The sequence below is a fragment of the Pimephales promelas genome, chromosome 9 (genome assembly GCF_988280905.1).
Source record: "Pimephales promelas chromosome 9, fPimPro1.hap1.1, whole genome shotgun sequence".
NCBI lineage: Eukaryota > Metazoa > Chordata > Actinopteri > Cypriniformes > Leuciscidae > Pimephales > Pimephales promelas.
In genome coordinates, this window is record NC_142777.1 from 24,452,236 (window position 1) to 24,467,497 (window position 15,262).

General features: G+C 34.7%; 1 protein-coding gene across 5 annotated transcripts in view; it reads left to right on the top strand.

Annotated features, from left to right (window-relative positions):
- Window positions 1–4,474: 4,474 nt before the first annotated feature.
- Window positions 4,475–15,262, top strand: part of gria2b (glutamate receptor, ionotropic, AMPA 2b) — a 31,600-nt gene continuing 20,812 nt past the window's right edge. For all 5 annotated transcript variants that reach the window (XM_039664520.2, XM_039664516.2, XM_039664518.2 and 2 more), the window contains exons 1-2: window positions 4,475–4,730; window positions 4,828–4,968. In XM_039664520.2, coding sequence (XP_039520454.1) covers window positions 4,640–4,730; window positions 4,828–4,968 — 232 coding nt within the window. In that variant the 5' untranslated portion in view covers window positions 4,475–4,639. The remainder of the gene's footprint in view (window positions 4,731–4,827; window positions 4,969–15,262) is intronic.

Here is a 15,262-nt window from a genome sequence, read left to right on the forward strand (position 1 = left end):
GCACAATATATAGCGTGTGCATAAATTTGGTGTTTGAAACGGCTACCATCTTTCAAATGGAAGCATGACAGAACTGGATAGGTCAGGAATGAGACGAAATAATGTGTGGAGGAAATGGATGACGGGAGCTCATTTTTTCTCCCTCTTTTTGTCTTTTTCATTCTCCATCTCTTCCTCTAAACCCCTACTCACTGTCTCTCTCTTTCTGACCAGTATGGCTGCATGTTGCATGGGTGACACTGCTGATTATGGCCTCAATGTCATGTCATCATGGATTAGAGCAGCTGCAGTACTACAGCACACATATATGGGGGAGGTCCATGTGCTTAAATATTACTGAATGCTGAATTATCAAAGATTTGGAAACATTACTATTTTTAATGTTTTTGAAGGAAGTCTCTTATGCTTAATTTCTTATACAGAAAATCTGTGGAGAACGATATAAATTTATACTTCTTGATAAATCACTTTTTATCAATTTAGCACATCCTTGCTGAAAAAAATATTAATTTATATTTAAAAAAGAAAGAAAAAGATGTTTGAACTGTAAAAAGTAGCACAACTATATATATATATATATATATATATATATATATATATATATTAATATATATTACTCCAGTCTTCAGTGCCACATGACACTTCAAAAATCATTCTAATATGCTGATTTATTATCAATGTTGAAAACAGTTGCGCTGCTTGATTCTTTGATACATTGTTGTGTTTCTTTAGAAATAAATAATGGACAAATGAAGTCTTTGGACGCCTCAAATGTAAAGTTATTCGCTGTTCCGGCTTATGGATTAGCCCCTTGGTGAAATCAGCGTATACTTGACCAATCAAGACAATAAAACCAATCAAAACATGACACATAAGACAAGGGAACACATGGCGGGATCACATGACTAGAACAGGGGATCACATGACAGACATGAAACAAGAGCATTAAACAAAACCAAAACGAAATCAAAACAAGATGTGACTGATAATAACTGAGCATCAAATCAGTAGATTAAAATGATTTCTGAAGGATCATGTTCATGTGACACTATAGACTGGAGTGATGGCTGATAAAAATTCAGCTTTGCATTACAGAAATAAATGATATTTTAAAGTTTATCAAAATAGAAAACCATTATTTTAAACGGTAATAATATTTTTATAATATTACTGTTGTTTTTTTGTTTATTGTTTTTAAATAAATGCCGGATTGATGAGCATAAGAGACTTATTTCAAAAACATTAAAAATAATAATGTTTCCAAACTTTTGACTGGTTCTTAATACATATTTACAAAATATTTATATTTCAAATTTATCCTGTTCTATTTAACTTTCTATTTATCAAATAATCCTGATTTTTATTTTAAATAACCATTTGGGGTTTGATAAGATTTCAGCAAACTGTACAATATCATGTTTTGTAATATATGCCTTGGGAGATATTTTCTACTAAAGCGAAGCCAGAAAGACAAACACACTAGCTATAGGCTAAATCATGCTATATCATGTGAACTTCTCTCAGTGTGTCACACTTAGGTCCATGCCATGCGAAATGGAGATTAGTCCTGCAGCCAATCTCCTTGTCCACTGCATGACCTTTCTACTCATATATGGGTAGAGTCACGGTGTCTTATCCAATGGGAGAAGAGAGGATAGAGCAGTAATGTGTTAATGTGAGGACGACCCACTTAATAAACAGCCATGAGCATGAAAAAGGACATTGACGAGTGCCGGAAGACACAGAGAGAGAAAGCGAGAGCATGAATGTGCCATGCACAACAACATATTCTAAAGCTTAAAGGGATACTCCACTTTTTTGGGAAATAGGCTCATTTTACAACTCCCCTAGAGTTAAACGGTTGAGGTTTACCATTTTCGAATCCATTCAGACGATTGTCTGATATTTAGCTGAATATAAGTAACCAGACAGTTTCTGGACTCATTGACTTCCATATTATATTTTTTTTCCTACTATGGAAGTCAGTGAGACCAGAAACTGTCTGGTTACTGATATTCTTCTAAATATCAGAAAATCTTCAAAAGTTGTAAAATGAGCCTATTTGTAAAAAAAAAAAAAAAAAAAAAAAAAAAAAAAGCTTAAAATGGATCAAGTGTAGATTAAGATTAGTTTAGAATTTTTTGCTTGTCATTCAAATATGGCTTTCTCCTTTTCTCAATCTTCCAAAGACATATGTGGGCAAACATAGTATAGTTTGTGTGGCTTGATGCCTAAACAGCATTGTTTACAGTGATTCAGCATATTATATTAAACTGTCTTTCGGTTCAGACATACGATTTTCCAGGGAATATTAGCCATACCCATACTGATAATATTAGCCATACTGAAGTTAAAATATGCTTGATAAGAAGTTACTGTATCTGGGCCTGGATGATTAAACGTGGTTAAAAGGCCCCCTCTTGGGTTGTGGTTATTCTCACCTTTCTTTAGATAAACACATTGTCATTTTTTCATTGTCATGAAATATTTAATTTTCCATTTATCACTTGAGTGAGCTCCGTTTTTATATTTGCAATTTAACTCTGGAAGACCTTGCAGCCTGGGATCTTGTTATAGCAACTCATGCAGTATGGAGCTTGGGCCAAGGGGAATGAAACTGGGACATGGAGGTTGGGGAACTGCAAGATGATGATTAAGGTGTTGGTTGTGGTCTGTGCTAACAGGAGGAGGAGGCAAACAGAACAGTTTCCAAAATCCAATCGGACATCTGTGAGCAGTATTAGTAGATTCATTGCCATTATATATTCAGCAAATGAAAGCTGTCAGGGGTTTAGAGTGCTGTGATGTACAGTACACTGCAAACTATGGCACAAAGAGTTTAGTACAGAGAAACTATACCTAGGGTTATTGGTTGGGACAGGTGTTTTAAACATCATGCAAACCGATGATCCACACACATATACACATATGAGTGCACAAATAGTGTGAACAAAATGACTGGTCTTACAGGAGGTTCAAAGCTGTGCAATGCAAAATATTCATGAAATTTTAATGACTTTGTTTCATCATAGACATGGACATCCAGAGAAATAACGAAGTGTATATATGAAGAGTTCAGATGCAAAAGCCTCTAAGTGCCATTTGAAATTTTCTTCTAAAATGATCATTTTTATCAAGCTTGTATATTTAAGTTCAGTAATTTCACTTAAATGGCAATGAAGATTACCTATTAATTGTCATTTAAGTGAAATTACTGAACCTAAATATACAATCTTGATAAAAATGGTCATTTTAGAAGAAAATTTCAAATGGCATTTAGAGGCTTTTGCATCTGAACTCTTCATATATATGTGCGGCTCATCAAATTAGGTCACTTTTCATGTCATTTGTTTTGTGGAGGTGTGATGGACCTGTCCATGGTCCTGAATGCATGCAGCATCTATACATCAGAGATTTGGCCAAAATCTAGCAAGTCCAGTGTTCTAAAACAGGGTATATCAAGTGGGATGAATGGTGGGAATGAGTCATTGGCGCACAGATCCAATTTCAAATTTTATGGGGCTCATAATAAATTCTAATTATATTTTGAAAAAGGGGCCCAGAATGCTTAGAAACAGCCCTCTTTACATACACTGCAGTACTTCCATGGAGATTTTCTCTATATTTAGCCTATATGGATGGTAAAATAAAATCTGTCTCATTTAGCACTTTTTGTATGACTATAAAATATTCATTCATTTATGATCGCCAGTTCTCATTGAGTGAGTCATCACATTTTAAAAGAGGAAATGGACCAGAATATCTATCAGTCAAGTCCATTTTCAACTGAATAAATTAAAATAACTAACCAACGATTCTTTCTTTCTTTCTTTCTTTCTTTCTTTCTTTCTTTCTTTCTTTCTTTCTTTCTTTCTTTCTTTCTTTCTTTCTTTCTTTCTTTCTTTCTTTCTTTCTTTCTTTCTTTCTTTCTTTCAGAGTTCATAAAATAAAAATGCTAAATTCTTGACAGCAATTCAAAGTAAGTAGGCTATCTAATCAAGAGAGTATGTAATTGTGGATGCAGCCATTTTGGTGTAACCAACAAGCCATTATATTGTAATGAAAAACTAATCCTCTCCTGTTTGTGTCAAAATTTTAACTTTCTTTTGAAAACGCACAAACTCAGTGATTAGGCCACTTCAAAATATGTTTGAAAACTTTTGTTGAGAGATGTGAATTAAAGATGTGTTCGAGTAGGCCCAGGACAGTATTTTAGTATTTTTACATGATGTAAATGTTTTACAAAAATGTATGAAAGCAAAATGAAAAAAAAAAAAAAAGAACTTGGCACGTGTTTCGTTATTATTCGTCACCAGATACCGTGTTAGCAGCGTTCTGTATGTTAGTAAAGGTATTATCAACTCAAAGGAAGGCGCGCGAATGGGAGAGGGGGTGGAGAGAGAGAGAGAGAGAGAGAGAGAGAGAGAGAGAGAGAGAGAGAGAGAGAGAGAGAGAGAAAAATCTGCATTATTTTTCCAGAAGCGGGATTGAGGCAGGAGTCCGCGATAGAGGAAGCACCTGCAGGCAGCAGCCGCTCTCATCCTCCAGCAACGCCTCAATATGTTACGGATTTGATTGAATACTGTGTAAACGACAAATACTTTCTTCAAAAAGTGGGTGACAACATACACACACTGGCATGGAGATGCAACAGTTTAAGAATTTATCGATTTGTCTCATTTCCCTTTTATGTGGGTTGTCAACTGGAGGCTCACCAAGTGTTCAAATTGGTACGTTTAATATGGGCGTCATTTGTTAAATCATCTTTTTTTTCATTCGTATCAACGGTATGATTATTTTCATCATAAATTGGTGTGTGTCGTGCAGGGGGCTTGTTTCCGAGGGGAGCGGATCAGGAATACAGCGCGTTTCGGATCGGAATGGTTCAGTTCGGAACGGCTGAATTTAGACTGACGCCTCACATCGACAATCTGGAAGTAGCTAACAGTTTCGCTGTAACTAACTGCTGTAAGTTATGCCTTCTTCCATTTTTTTTTATATAGATAATATATGTGATTGCATAGTTTTTGCAGCTGTTCGTTTTTATACATTTCGTCAGTGCTAATGAATAGTTTGTTTGCATGCTGAAGTTTCAGTGTGGCTATTGGAATTTGTGTATAGCAGGATGTGAAGTTGGTTTCCACAGTAACGGAGATGAGCACGAGCTCACATCATCAGAAGCAGCTTAACCATTGTCTTCAGCACGCTAAAGAAAACGCTATAAATGAATTGCCCACTATATTTTTTTGTGACTAGTACCAAGCTTCTTTGACGTTATCAAGAATATATTTTTACATATACAACAAATTACATAAAACAAAATATAGCCTATAGGGTTTATTTGTTTTCGCATTTGACCCGGATTGGAACAATTTCACAATTTTGAACCGGATTACGACTTTTCACCTTTGTTTGTTATTTTTTAGACATTCATTGAACCATTCACACACTTTTCTCTTTAAGTTTGGGTACCACCAATGGCATTTTTCTAAACATCTGTAATGGTTGCTTTGCATATAGGGAGGATGTTCAAATTTGGCCCATATTGACTGCTCCAATCACATATTTTTTAAAAAAATTGGAAGAGTTATTATGAAATGCAAAAGTGATTATTTGATTTAGAATATATAATTTTGAACACATTTTACACAAGTTATGTTCCAATGATATTTAACAATTATTGTAATATTGGATAGAGTTATTCAATGAACATTCAATTTATATATATATATATATATATATATATATATGTATGTGTGTGTGTGTGTGTGTGTGTGTGTGTGTGTGCGTCTGTGTACAGTATATGATAATATAAAGATTAATGTCGCAGAAAGCATACATGTAGGTAGGCTACAAGAGGATCCATTTATCTGAATAAATTACCTGCTCAACACAGGAGGTTTATGATGCAGACGGAATGTATGTCGTTAAAAATCCAGACATTTGAAACTATGCCACAATGTATATATGTAGGAATTTTTGTGGTCTATCAGTATCACAAGGCTAGAACATGTCATACGGTTGATTTGCATTCACATATTTGCTGTTTTAACATGGGTAGCCTGTTGAGCTACAGTAGAAATGGTCAAACGAGAAAAAAAAAAGACATTTTCAATGTGTGAGAAACCTCTCTTAGATTTACTGACCATCACTGCATTCGATTTAATCAGTAAAGAACTTTATGAGATGCTCATGAATAAATGAAGCTTTTATTAAGTGGATCACTTATATTCAAGGATTTCATTAAGTATTCAGTGGGCTGTTGCTAAGCAATATTTCGAAAATGATTCTTGTTGAAGTCTCTTCAAGAGGTTCAGTTACATTTTTTTTTTCAAATATTGTTTCTCAAAAAGACTACATATCTAAATCATTTGCAGAACTTTCTCATAACAACCTTATGAGAATTCTATTTGATGTTTCAGTTTCCTATTCAATACAGATGCATTTTTAGACTTATTCTTTGATAAATGTTAATAATGATAGTTTTCGTGCTTATTTTTTGAAAAAGTACTTTAGTGCTCAATTTCTTCCCCATGTTATGTGTTAACATTCGGTCTGTCGGGCGTCGTTCCTTTTATTTCTCAAACATAACAAACCCCTAGATGGCACTATGCATTTACAGGCACTGCTTTATCATTTTCCATCTTTCTCATACAGTTAGTGTGTCTTTTTTTAAAAGCAGCTGGGGAGAATGTGTCCATCAGTCATATTTAATCGGGACCACACTAAATGTCATTTATACTTGCTTTACTTAAAAAGACTCATGCATATTCACAATCTCAACATGTATTATGTGAACAACACAACCGATGATATGACGCATTAGCAACACAGCTTTTGGTCTCTGGTATATGGAAGACTTGGTTTGGAAAACATTTACTCTCTAAACCTGACATTTGCTCTGTGTTGTTGGTTAGGCATGAGTCAGTTACAGTCATTCTTGTTACAGAAGTGTGCCAACTCTAGAACAAATACTGTGTTAAATGACTGTCTAATGAGAAAAAATTTAAGATATGCCACCTCGGTATGAGATGCAGCTAATGAGACTCTTCTCCTTTGAAGCTATATAGCTTTTGGCAATATGCTGTGTATTATTATATGAGTACTTATCCTCAGATGTGAATCAACCCACTTTCAATATAACATTGATGGCACTCGTACTACCATGTAAATATGGTTGTTTGTCACATCCCTTCAAATTGACCACTCAGAAATATGTTCTCAGTTAGTGTTGGAGGAACATATTTTCTGTTGCTTTACAAGAAAAGGCGTCACAATTAATGGTAGGTTAAGAGTTAGATGCAACGATCATGTGTTCTGATTTGACCATGGTTGCTTGCTCACTTCACTGAACAAACTAAAACATTATAAATAGGTATGGACTACTGAATGATAAAACACTGCAGCTTTAAACATAAAAGCTTTATGTTTGCGCAGGTCCTCGTCCTCCCAATCTAATTTAGTGGATTTATGATTCATTTTCAAATGCATATATTTGAGTCAAGTAAGCAGATGTGCTGGTCAGCTTTCTTTAGGCCTTCTATCTATATGGAAGATATACAGTATCAGAAGCAAGTTTGCAGACATTGCACAAAATATAACACAAATAGTTGTAGATAAATATATTTAAAGAGTCCCTGACATTTCTTGAAGATGAAATATCAAATGAATGGGATGGAAACTGTATCAGCATCTCACTATATTACACAGTGCTGGGTAGTAATGTATTACATGTAATCTATTACAGAATCCGATTACATGTAGAAAAATACTTGTAATTTGATTATATTATGTTTTAAAATACTTGTAATCAGATTACAGTTACTTTTTTATTGATCACATGTTATTCTCACAATGGCAGTAAATTATTTCTAATACATTGATTCTATATTTTGGAACTACTTTTTTATTGTATATAAGCCTACTGCTAATGTTCAGTATATCTTCTGGTTTTGTAGAATTAAACACACAGACCAGCAACAAGCCATGTGCCTATCACTGAAAACTGAGACCCACACTGCATTTAATCACTGGATTTACAGAAATCATTTCACTTTTAAGAAGTGTTTACTAGAGCCCGACCAATAAAGGATTTTGAAGGCCGATACCGATACAAATATTTTATTTGTTGATTTTAAAATCCGATATTCCAATATACCGGCCGATATTTTTTTATTTATTTATTTTTTCAGAAACGCACAACAAAAAATTTACAGGTTATTCAAGCAATGTCTCGTGACCAACTCACCATGAACACACTTCACCCATGATCTCACTCGCGGATAACTGGTTCTCTCTGCCAGACTCTGGCTGGATCAGCAGTTTGCAGAATGTGTGGCACGATATAAACACGAGTTGCCAACAGGGATGGTGTAGAGTGTCCTCTGGTGGACAAACTATACAACTCTAACACTCATGACATGGTTGAAGCGGGTTTCGTCCATTTTTATTTTATTTTCGGAATATAGAAATTTATTGGCCATTATAACTGCCGATACCGATATTTTGGAAAATGCCTTATATCGCCCGATAATATCGGCCTGCCGATATATCGGTCTGGCTCTAGCATATCTAATTAACTCCTGACAAACACACTAAGTATTATTTTAATTATGACTCAGTGAGTCATTTAACTATATGCATTACTGTCTTTGGGAGGCTTTTGTCTTTCAAACACATTAACATGTACGAATTCATGTTTTTTTTTTGTTTTTGTTTTTTTATTTACATGCAAAATAAGGATTCACAATTTTTTTTTTTTTTTTTTTTTGTCAGCTTAAACTTTGACCTAATATTTTTACTCCGTAAAATTTTAGTTTATAAGTTAGGTCAATAATGGTCAAGTCAAGTCAAGTCATTTATAAAGCGTTTTTAACAGTATAGATTATTTCAAAAGCAGCTTTACAGTTATAATAGAAATTATCGTAACAGATTGTTTAGGCTTTACAACAGCATTAGTTTTGATTGATTCACTTCCATTGTGAAGATCATTAGTTATTAACTTAGGGGCCGCTAACACGACACCATTCTAACAGAAAAACTCTTAACGCACTCCGGTCACCGGTATTTGATAGTAAGTAAAATAATAAATAATACAATTCACGGTTCTCTGATGTCGGTTAATGGTCACATGACATGCAGATAAACAAAATATATATATTGCTTTTTAAGTAAAAGTTTTATTTTGATTGTTTTAATTTTAAAATTATTTATTTTAATTTTACATTTAGCTTTACAATAAACTCACAAACCCATTGTAGTTCCATCATGAACCCCAGTCTGGGAAACTCTGACGTAAGGTAATATTTAATGCACTTTTGCACTTTTCACTATTCAAATCAATGTGATAATCGAGTTAGGATAAAAGTATTCTAAAAGTAATCAGTGTCAGATTATATTACCTTAAATGTTTAATGTAATGGATTATGTTACTACAGTAATACAGTTTTTGTCATGTAATTTGGAATCAGTAACGGACTACAATTTGTAAATAATCTAGCCAGCACTGATTGTACAAATTGGTAAATGTGTGTTATGTATTTGGCTATACACACTCAAATTTATCCTAATGAAAATATTTATTCTGATCGAGTGGCTTGGATATCAAAATATTTACAGACTAATCAATGTGAAATCAATTTTGTACGTGCCATGACTCCTGTTTTCGGAGTACTTTCACAGGACATTTATTTGCATTGTTTCATGCGTTTGTGCTTCACTAAATGTTGTAACCATGAAACCCCCAGATACTATATCAGTAGTCATAAATAATGAGGACCTTATATCCCCTCCCACATCATTCAATCTGGTTTAGGATTGTGAAGTCTATTAACCGTGGGAAATAAATTACATGATCAATAGCTGGGTGTGTTTCAATCCTTGTCTCTTGTCAGTACATACATAAGTCGCTCGACTATCCTCTGCTAACTGGGTGATTCGATCCCTTTTCAATTATAAAGACCTGCTGTTTTTCCCTACCTGACACAGCAGGGTTCTCAGGACTGCTTGCTCTGATCTGGCTGTCACACAGCAGCCTGGGAAAGGCTTTAGTGCTGCACTGCTGAGAAAAAAAAAAAAGCTCGGAACAGAAAAAAACATTAGAAACTGTGAATGATTTGAAGTCAGGGTCCAAAATAACTTTATGCCACACCTGCTGATGGCGAACGAATTGAGGACGTTTAGTCATAAATATTTTTAATTGGCCATGAATCTATATTTTGCATATTTTGTCTAACTAAAATACATCATAGTCCTTGTGACAGACTCTGTGTCTTGGTAAGTCACATCGTGATCATGTTTTGGAGGCTTAATGCATGAAATAATCCACGTGTATTGTCGCAAGAAGTTCTGGAGAAAAAAACAAACAAACAAAAAACTTTAGGCTTAGCTAAACGTCATCTTTTCCACCAAGGTAAAAGTGATAGATTTTTTTTTTCTTTAGTAGATGGTTTGACTTGAATTGCTCAGATAATTTACATCAACAAGGGTCAAATGATCATTATTGAGGCCTACTTTATTTAAAACCAGAAAATCCAAAAGATGAAAATTCCTAATGGCAATTGTGTTGGGCTTGGGAAGGTGTCTTGTCTTCAGTGAAGTGCAGTACTTTCATCCCCCACACCGCACAGGGATGACCCCTCGTCTATTAAAAGCCCCTTTTCCCCCTGGCTGCAGCCATATAACAGAAATGGCCGGCATAAATTATCTGACAGTTCGATTTCCACTTTCTCTGGCCTTCTCATACAGAGGGAAACAGTAATAGTGTGGCATTCAATAAGAGCTTTTAAGACTTTGTCATATTTCTGCGTAAGTTCTGCACAACATCTCAATTTGGCCTATGTTTTTTTTTTTGGCCAGAAATGGTTCACACCTGTGATCCATGTTTAAAAATGGATAAAATGGTTTATAGCTTTCAACTAGAGCTGCACTATTATGAAAAAAATTGAGAATCACTATTTTTTTTTGTCTTCCAATAGAAACTGCGATTCTCATGATTCTGGAGATTTAGTTTTTTATTTCAGTGATTTACAAAACCTGAACATTAGGCTTATAATGATGAAATAATCCAGGGTCCTATGGTTCTGAATAAAATGTTTCAATATTTTTAAAAATGGATTGAATCAGTTTAATAAATCATACAATGACTCACTATAGGCAGTCACTTGTTTGTTCCTGAATGAATCTGTGTTTTTGAATGACTAAATTTAATGAATTATACATTTAGCTTTATGCCTATTGGTGGCTACAAAGAAATCTGTAACGTTAATTTTGGCAATGGCTTGTCTTGAAAAACTAATACAATTTGACATCTCCCGTAATAGAACTCACACTACAGGACTGTGAGTCAAATCTTCTGACTCTGCCAGAATTTCATCTGAGGTAAAATTGGATCACAACGGTCATTAATCGGCTATTGGTGAACATGTCAAACTAATGATCAAAGACCTCAGATTTTAGCCTAGGATCAGAGAAATCTTTTAGGATTTGTTAAATTGGCCTCAGACAGGCAAATCGTGCCCAAAATGTACAGTGTGTACCTGACTTAAAGCAGCACTATGCAGGATTTCCGTTTTTGTCAAACTGTGACCCCTAGAGTTGATGTGAAGTACTTGTATTAACTGTCGTAAATAGCACTCACTCAGAGATGTCTCTGCACTCAAGGCCTGATCCCCAGACACCCAACATTCAACCCGAAAATTGTCACATAACCATTGCAAAAACTCGGAAGCTATACGGTTAAGGTAAATAAACTGCATAGTGCTGCTTTAAATCATTGTCATTTAAGACTGTATGGGTGTTTGAATCAAGACCACAGTCTTTTTAACGATTAATTGTGCAGTTCTACTTTGACCTGAGATGTATGTGCAATAGAGCCAGACCTGTATATCAGGCCGGCCGATTTTATCGACCGATATTAGGCATTTTCCATAATATCGGTATCGGCAGTTATAATGGCCGATAAATTAATATTTAAATATTTTTATGATGTTATCTATTGCTAAATTATGGCTCATCATAGACTAGCTAACCACAAAGCAAGCTAATGCCACTATCATCAGTGGAAGACCGCTAACGTTAACATTAATGAGCTTGGAAACCACAATTAACTTTTTCTGCCTAAATAAAGTAATTATTACTGTATTTAAAACTAGAATATCTCTAGTTACAGTCCCTGCATTGTAAAATGTAAGGTATACTTGCGAGGAGTGAACATTTAGACATAGAGAAAAAGTATCAAACGTATCTTGTGCAGAAAAGTTATTTTTTTCTTTACACATGTGTGAAATCCAACAATATTTAATAATAAAAAAAAATATCGGCCGATATATCGGAATATCGGATTTTAAAACCCAAAATTTTTTGTATTGGTATCGGCCTTCAAAATCCTTTATCGGTCGGGCTCTAATGTGCAATGCCATAAAAAAAGCATTGAGAAACAATGGCACAATTTGGGATTGTTAGGTTAAAACATGCATTTAAGGCACCTGAGCTTAGGTTTCATAAGGCACATTCAATAACCTAATGAGCAAACCAAGAAAAGAATATTATAATAGAATCAAAATTAATAAATACAACATACTTTCCAGATAAAAACTAATTTGTGAGATAATCCTGAAACCTGCCGTGCCTATTTTATGGACATTATTGGGTCCTTTTCACAGGAAACGAAGGGACTTCCAACTAGTATCCCTCGCAGCCTGTGCTCCAGACTGTGCCATTGTTTCCATAGTGATGAGCTTCCCCGTTAGAGGAAGACTTTTCTAACACCCTGTGGTTTATCTATCTGTTCCTAAGCTTGTACACTTGCCACTGAGAACTCCCTCAATGAATGTGTGTGTGTATGTATGTGTGGGTGGAAAATGATTTGTCCTGCCAGAGTGTGAAATCAACTTTAACACACACACACACACACACACACACACACAGGAAAGATACACACTCTATTCGACGGTCACCATGGAGATGCTGGGTTCCTTTTAAAGGGTTGCATTTACATAATGGAAATTGCATCTATCGCTGTCGCCCTGCTGTAATCCATATAAAGTGTTCATGACTGAAATTAAGCATGACTAATCATGGTTTCTCTCAGTTAGTTGTTACAGTGTGCACGTTTGATCAGGAATTCTCGGAAGTTAACTCAGAACAATGTCTGGAAGTCTGCAAACTGTGCTGGTATTCATGCAGACATTATAATAACTTATAATCGCTTTTCCATTCTACACAGACAATTACACTATTTATAAAAGCTCAAGAAATAATTGATGGCAGCATGACATAATTAATACAACTATTATAAAAGCACTATAATTAAAAGTGTTATATTGCAGTGTTATATTGTTTATTCCACTAATTATTATTATTAATAAATTGAACTGCTTATTGAGCATGAGTGTATTTTGTGCACAGCTCATTTATTTTAGTACTGAGTCCTTGTGTTAAAATGATTTTCCCACTGTTAGGTGTGTTCTAAAACAAAATTAGGATCTTTCTCGATTCATGTTTTATCTGTCTATTCCCTTAATCATTCTTGAAGTTTATTTCACAGCCTTTGAAACATTCAGCTTTCCCTCCCACACCATTGAATGTCTGGTAGTTGCTGTTTCTATGGCAACGGCACGTCAATAATGAGCAAACATCACAAGTCTCATGTGTTTATTATACTGGACTCCGACTCTGAGCTACTTACAGAAGCTTATTATATGCTGTGACACACCAGTGCAATGTGCACTGAACTCTCTTCATTCAGGCATTTGCAGAATTTCCACATACGCACCTGCTCTGCTTTCAGGCTTATTTATTTGCTCCTGAATTCAGTGATCGTGCCCCTAAAATCAGCTAAAAACCTAAAGCTATTCAAAATTGTTTTTGCTTGTTGAAATAAAGCTGGAATAAAAAAAAAAATAATAATAATAAATTGAAAAAAAAACTTAAGCGGAAATGAGAAATGCTGCCTCAATGACTAACAGATGTTTAAAAACTAAAATTATAAAACTAAAAAAAAACTAAAAAAAAAAATAAAGCTACAGTAATTGAAATTAAACTAAATTAAAATAAAATGAAAACTAAAAAATCTAAAAATAAAAGCTAATTAAAAGTATTATTAAATACTGTGTATAAATAATGCTGGTTTTTAAATTTTACATACATAATTGAATACAAATTCAGCCATTATATCAAGCAGTAAAACATTTAAATTCACTTTTTGAGGTTATATTACTGGATAATTGATCCAAAAGAGTTTAAAAGAATTTAAGAATACAGAACATTGTCTTTCCGGCCATGTTAAATGGGGTACAACATTAATATTTTATAACCTTTTAATAAAACTATAATGATTTCCACCAAAAAAGTTTCTTTTTTAAATTCCAAGAAGTCTATTAAAGGTGATGTGTGCAATGTTTGAACCACTTGTTACACCAAATGGAAGTGGGGAAAAATTGAGAGAGAAGACTTTTTAATGAAGTTTCATGAAAACCTCCCCCCGTCTGCCATTGGCTGAATACAGAGTTAGCCCCGCCCCAAACTCACACGATTGGTTATTGCTGTCAGACTGGTGTATTTTTTTTTCACTTCATTTTTTTATTGAGATGGCCTAAAATAATTTAGCATCAAAAAATGGCTTGCATTACTTAAGTATCATTCGTTTATTTCATAGACAGCATTAGATTTTGAAGCAGAAAGTCACTCCATTTCCAGATGCCTTGATAATGTGTTGAAATCTGCTTTATTTGAACTTTTGCCCTATGTGTTTAAAATCAGATCATTTAGGTCAGGTCTCAAAAGTTAGGCTTTTGTCTGGTTTACAGGCCCCTGTCTTTTTAGCATGTTTCTATCCGGTCTCTGTAAACAAGAGAGTTGCTGGGTACTGAGGCTCTTTGTGTTTCCATAGAGCAGCTGCAGGAAGAGACTGTGAGAACCACATCCATCCCACAATGCTCCTCTTAAACCAATGGCAGGAATGTGTCCGCTCAGATCAACTTGTTTTTATACAAAGAGACACATACGGACTTAAACACACACAGGACTAGACCGTAACAGACAGAGCCTATTAAACCTGACCAAAACCAGCCATTTCAGCATTCACATCCCTTAGCACATCATATGAAAAGTGACAGTAATGTACTGTCAACCATAAAAAGAGAGCAGCAATTCTGTTTGCTAACAGCACAAACCATATGAAACGGTTTGGCAAGCAGCGATAAGATGCCATATGCAATATATTGCAATATCAAACACATAAGAGGAGGAGGAACAGTTGAAA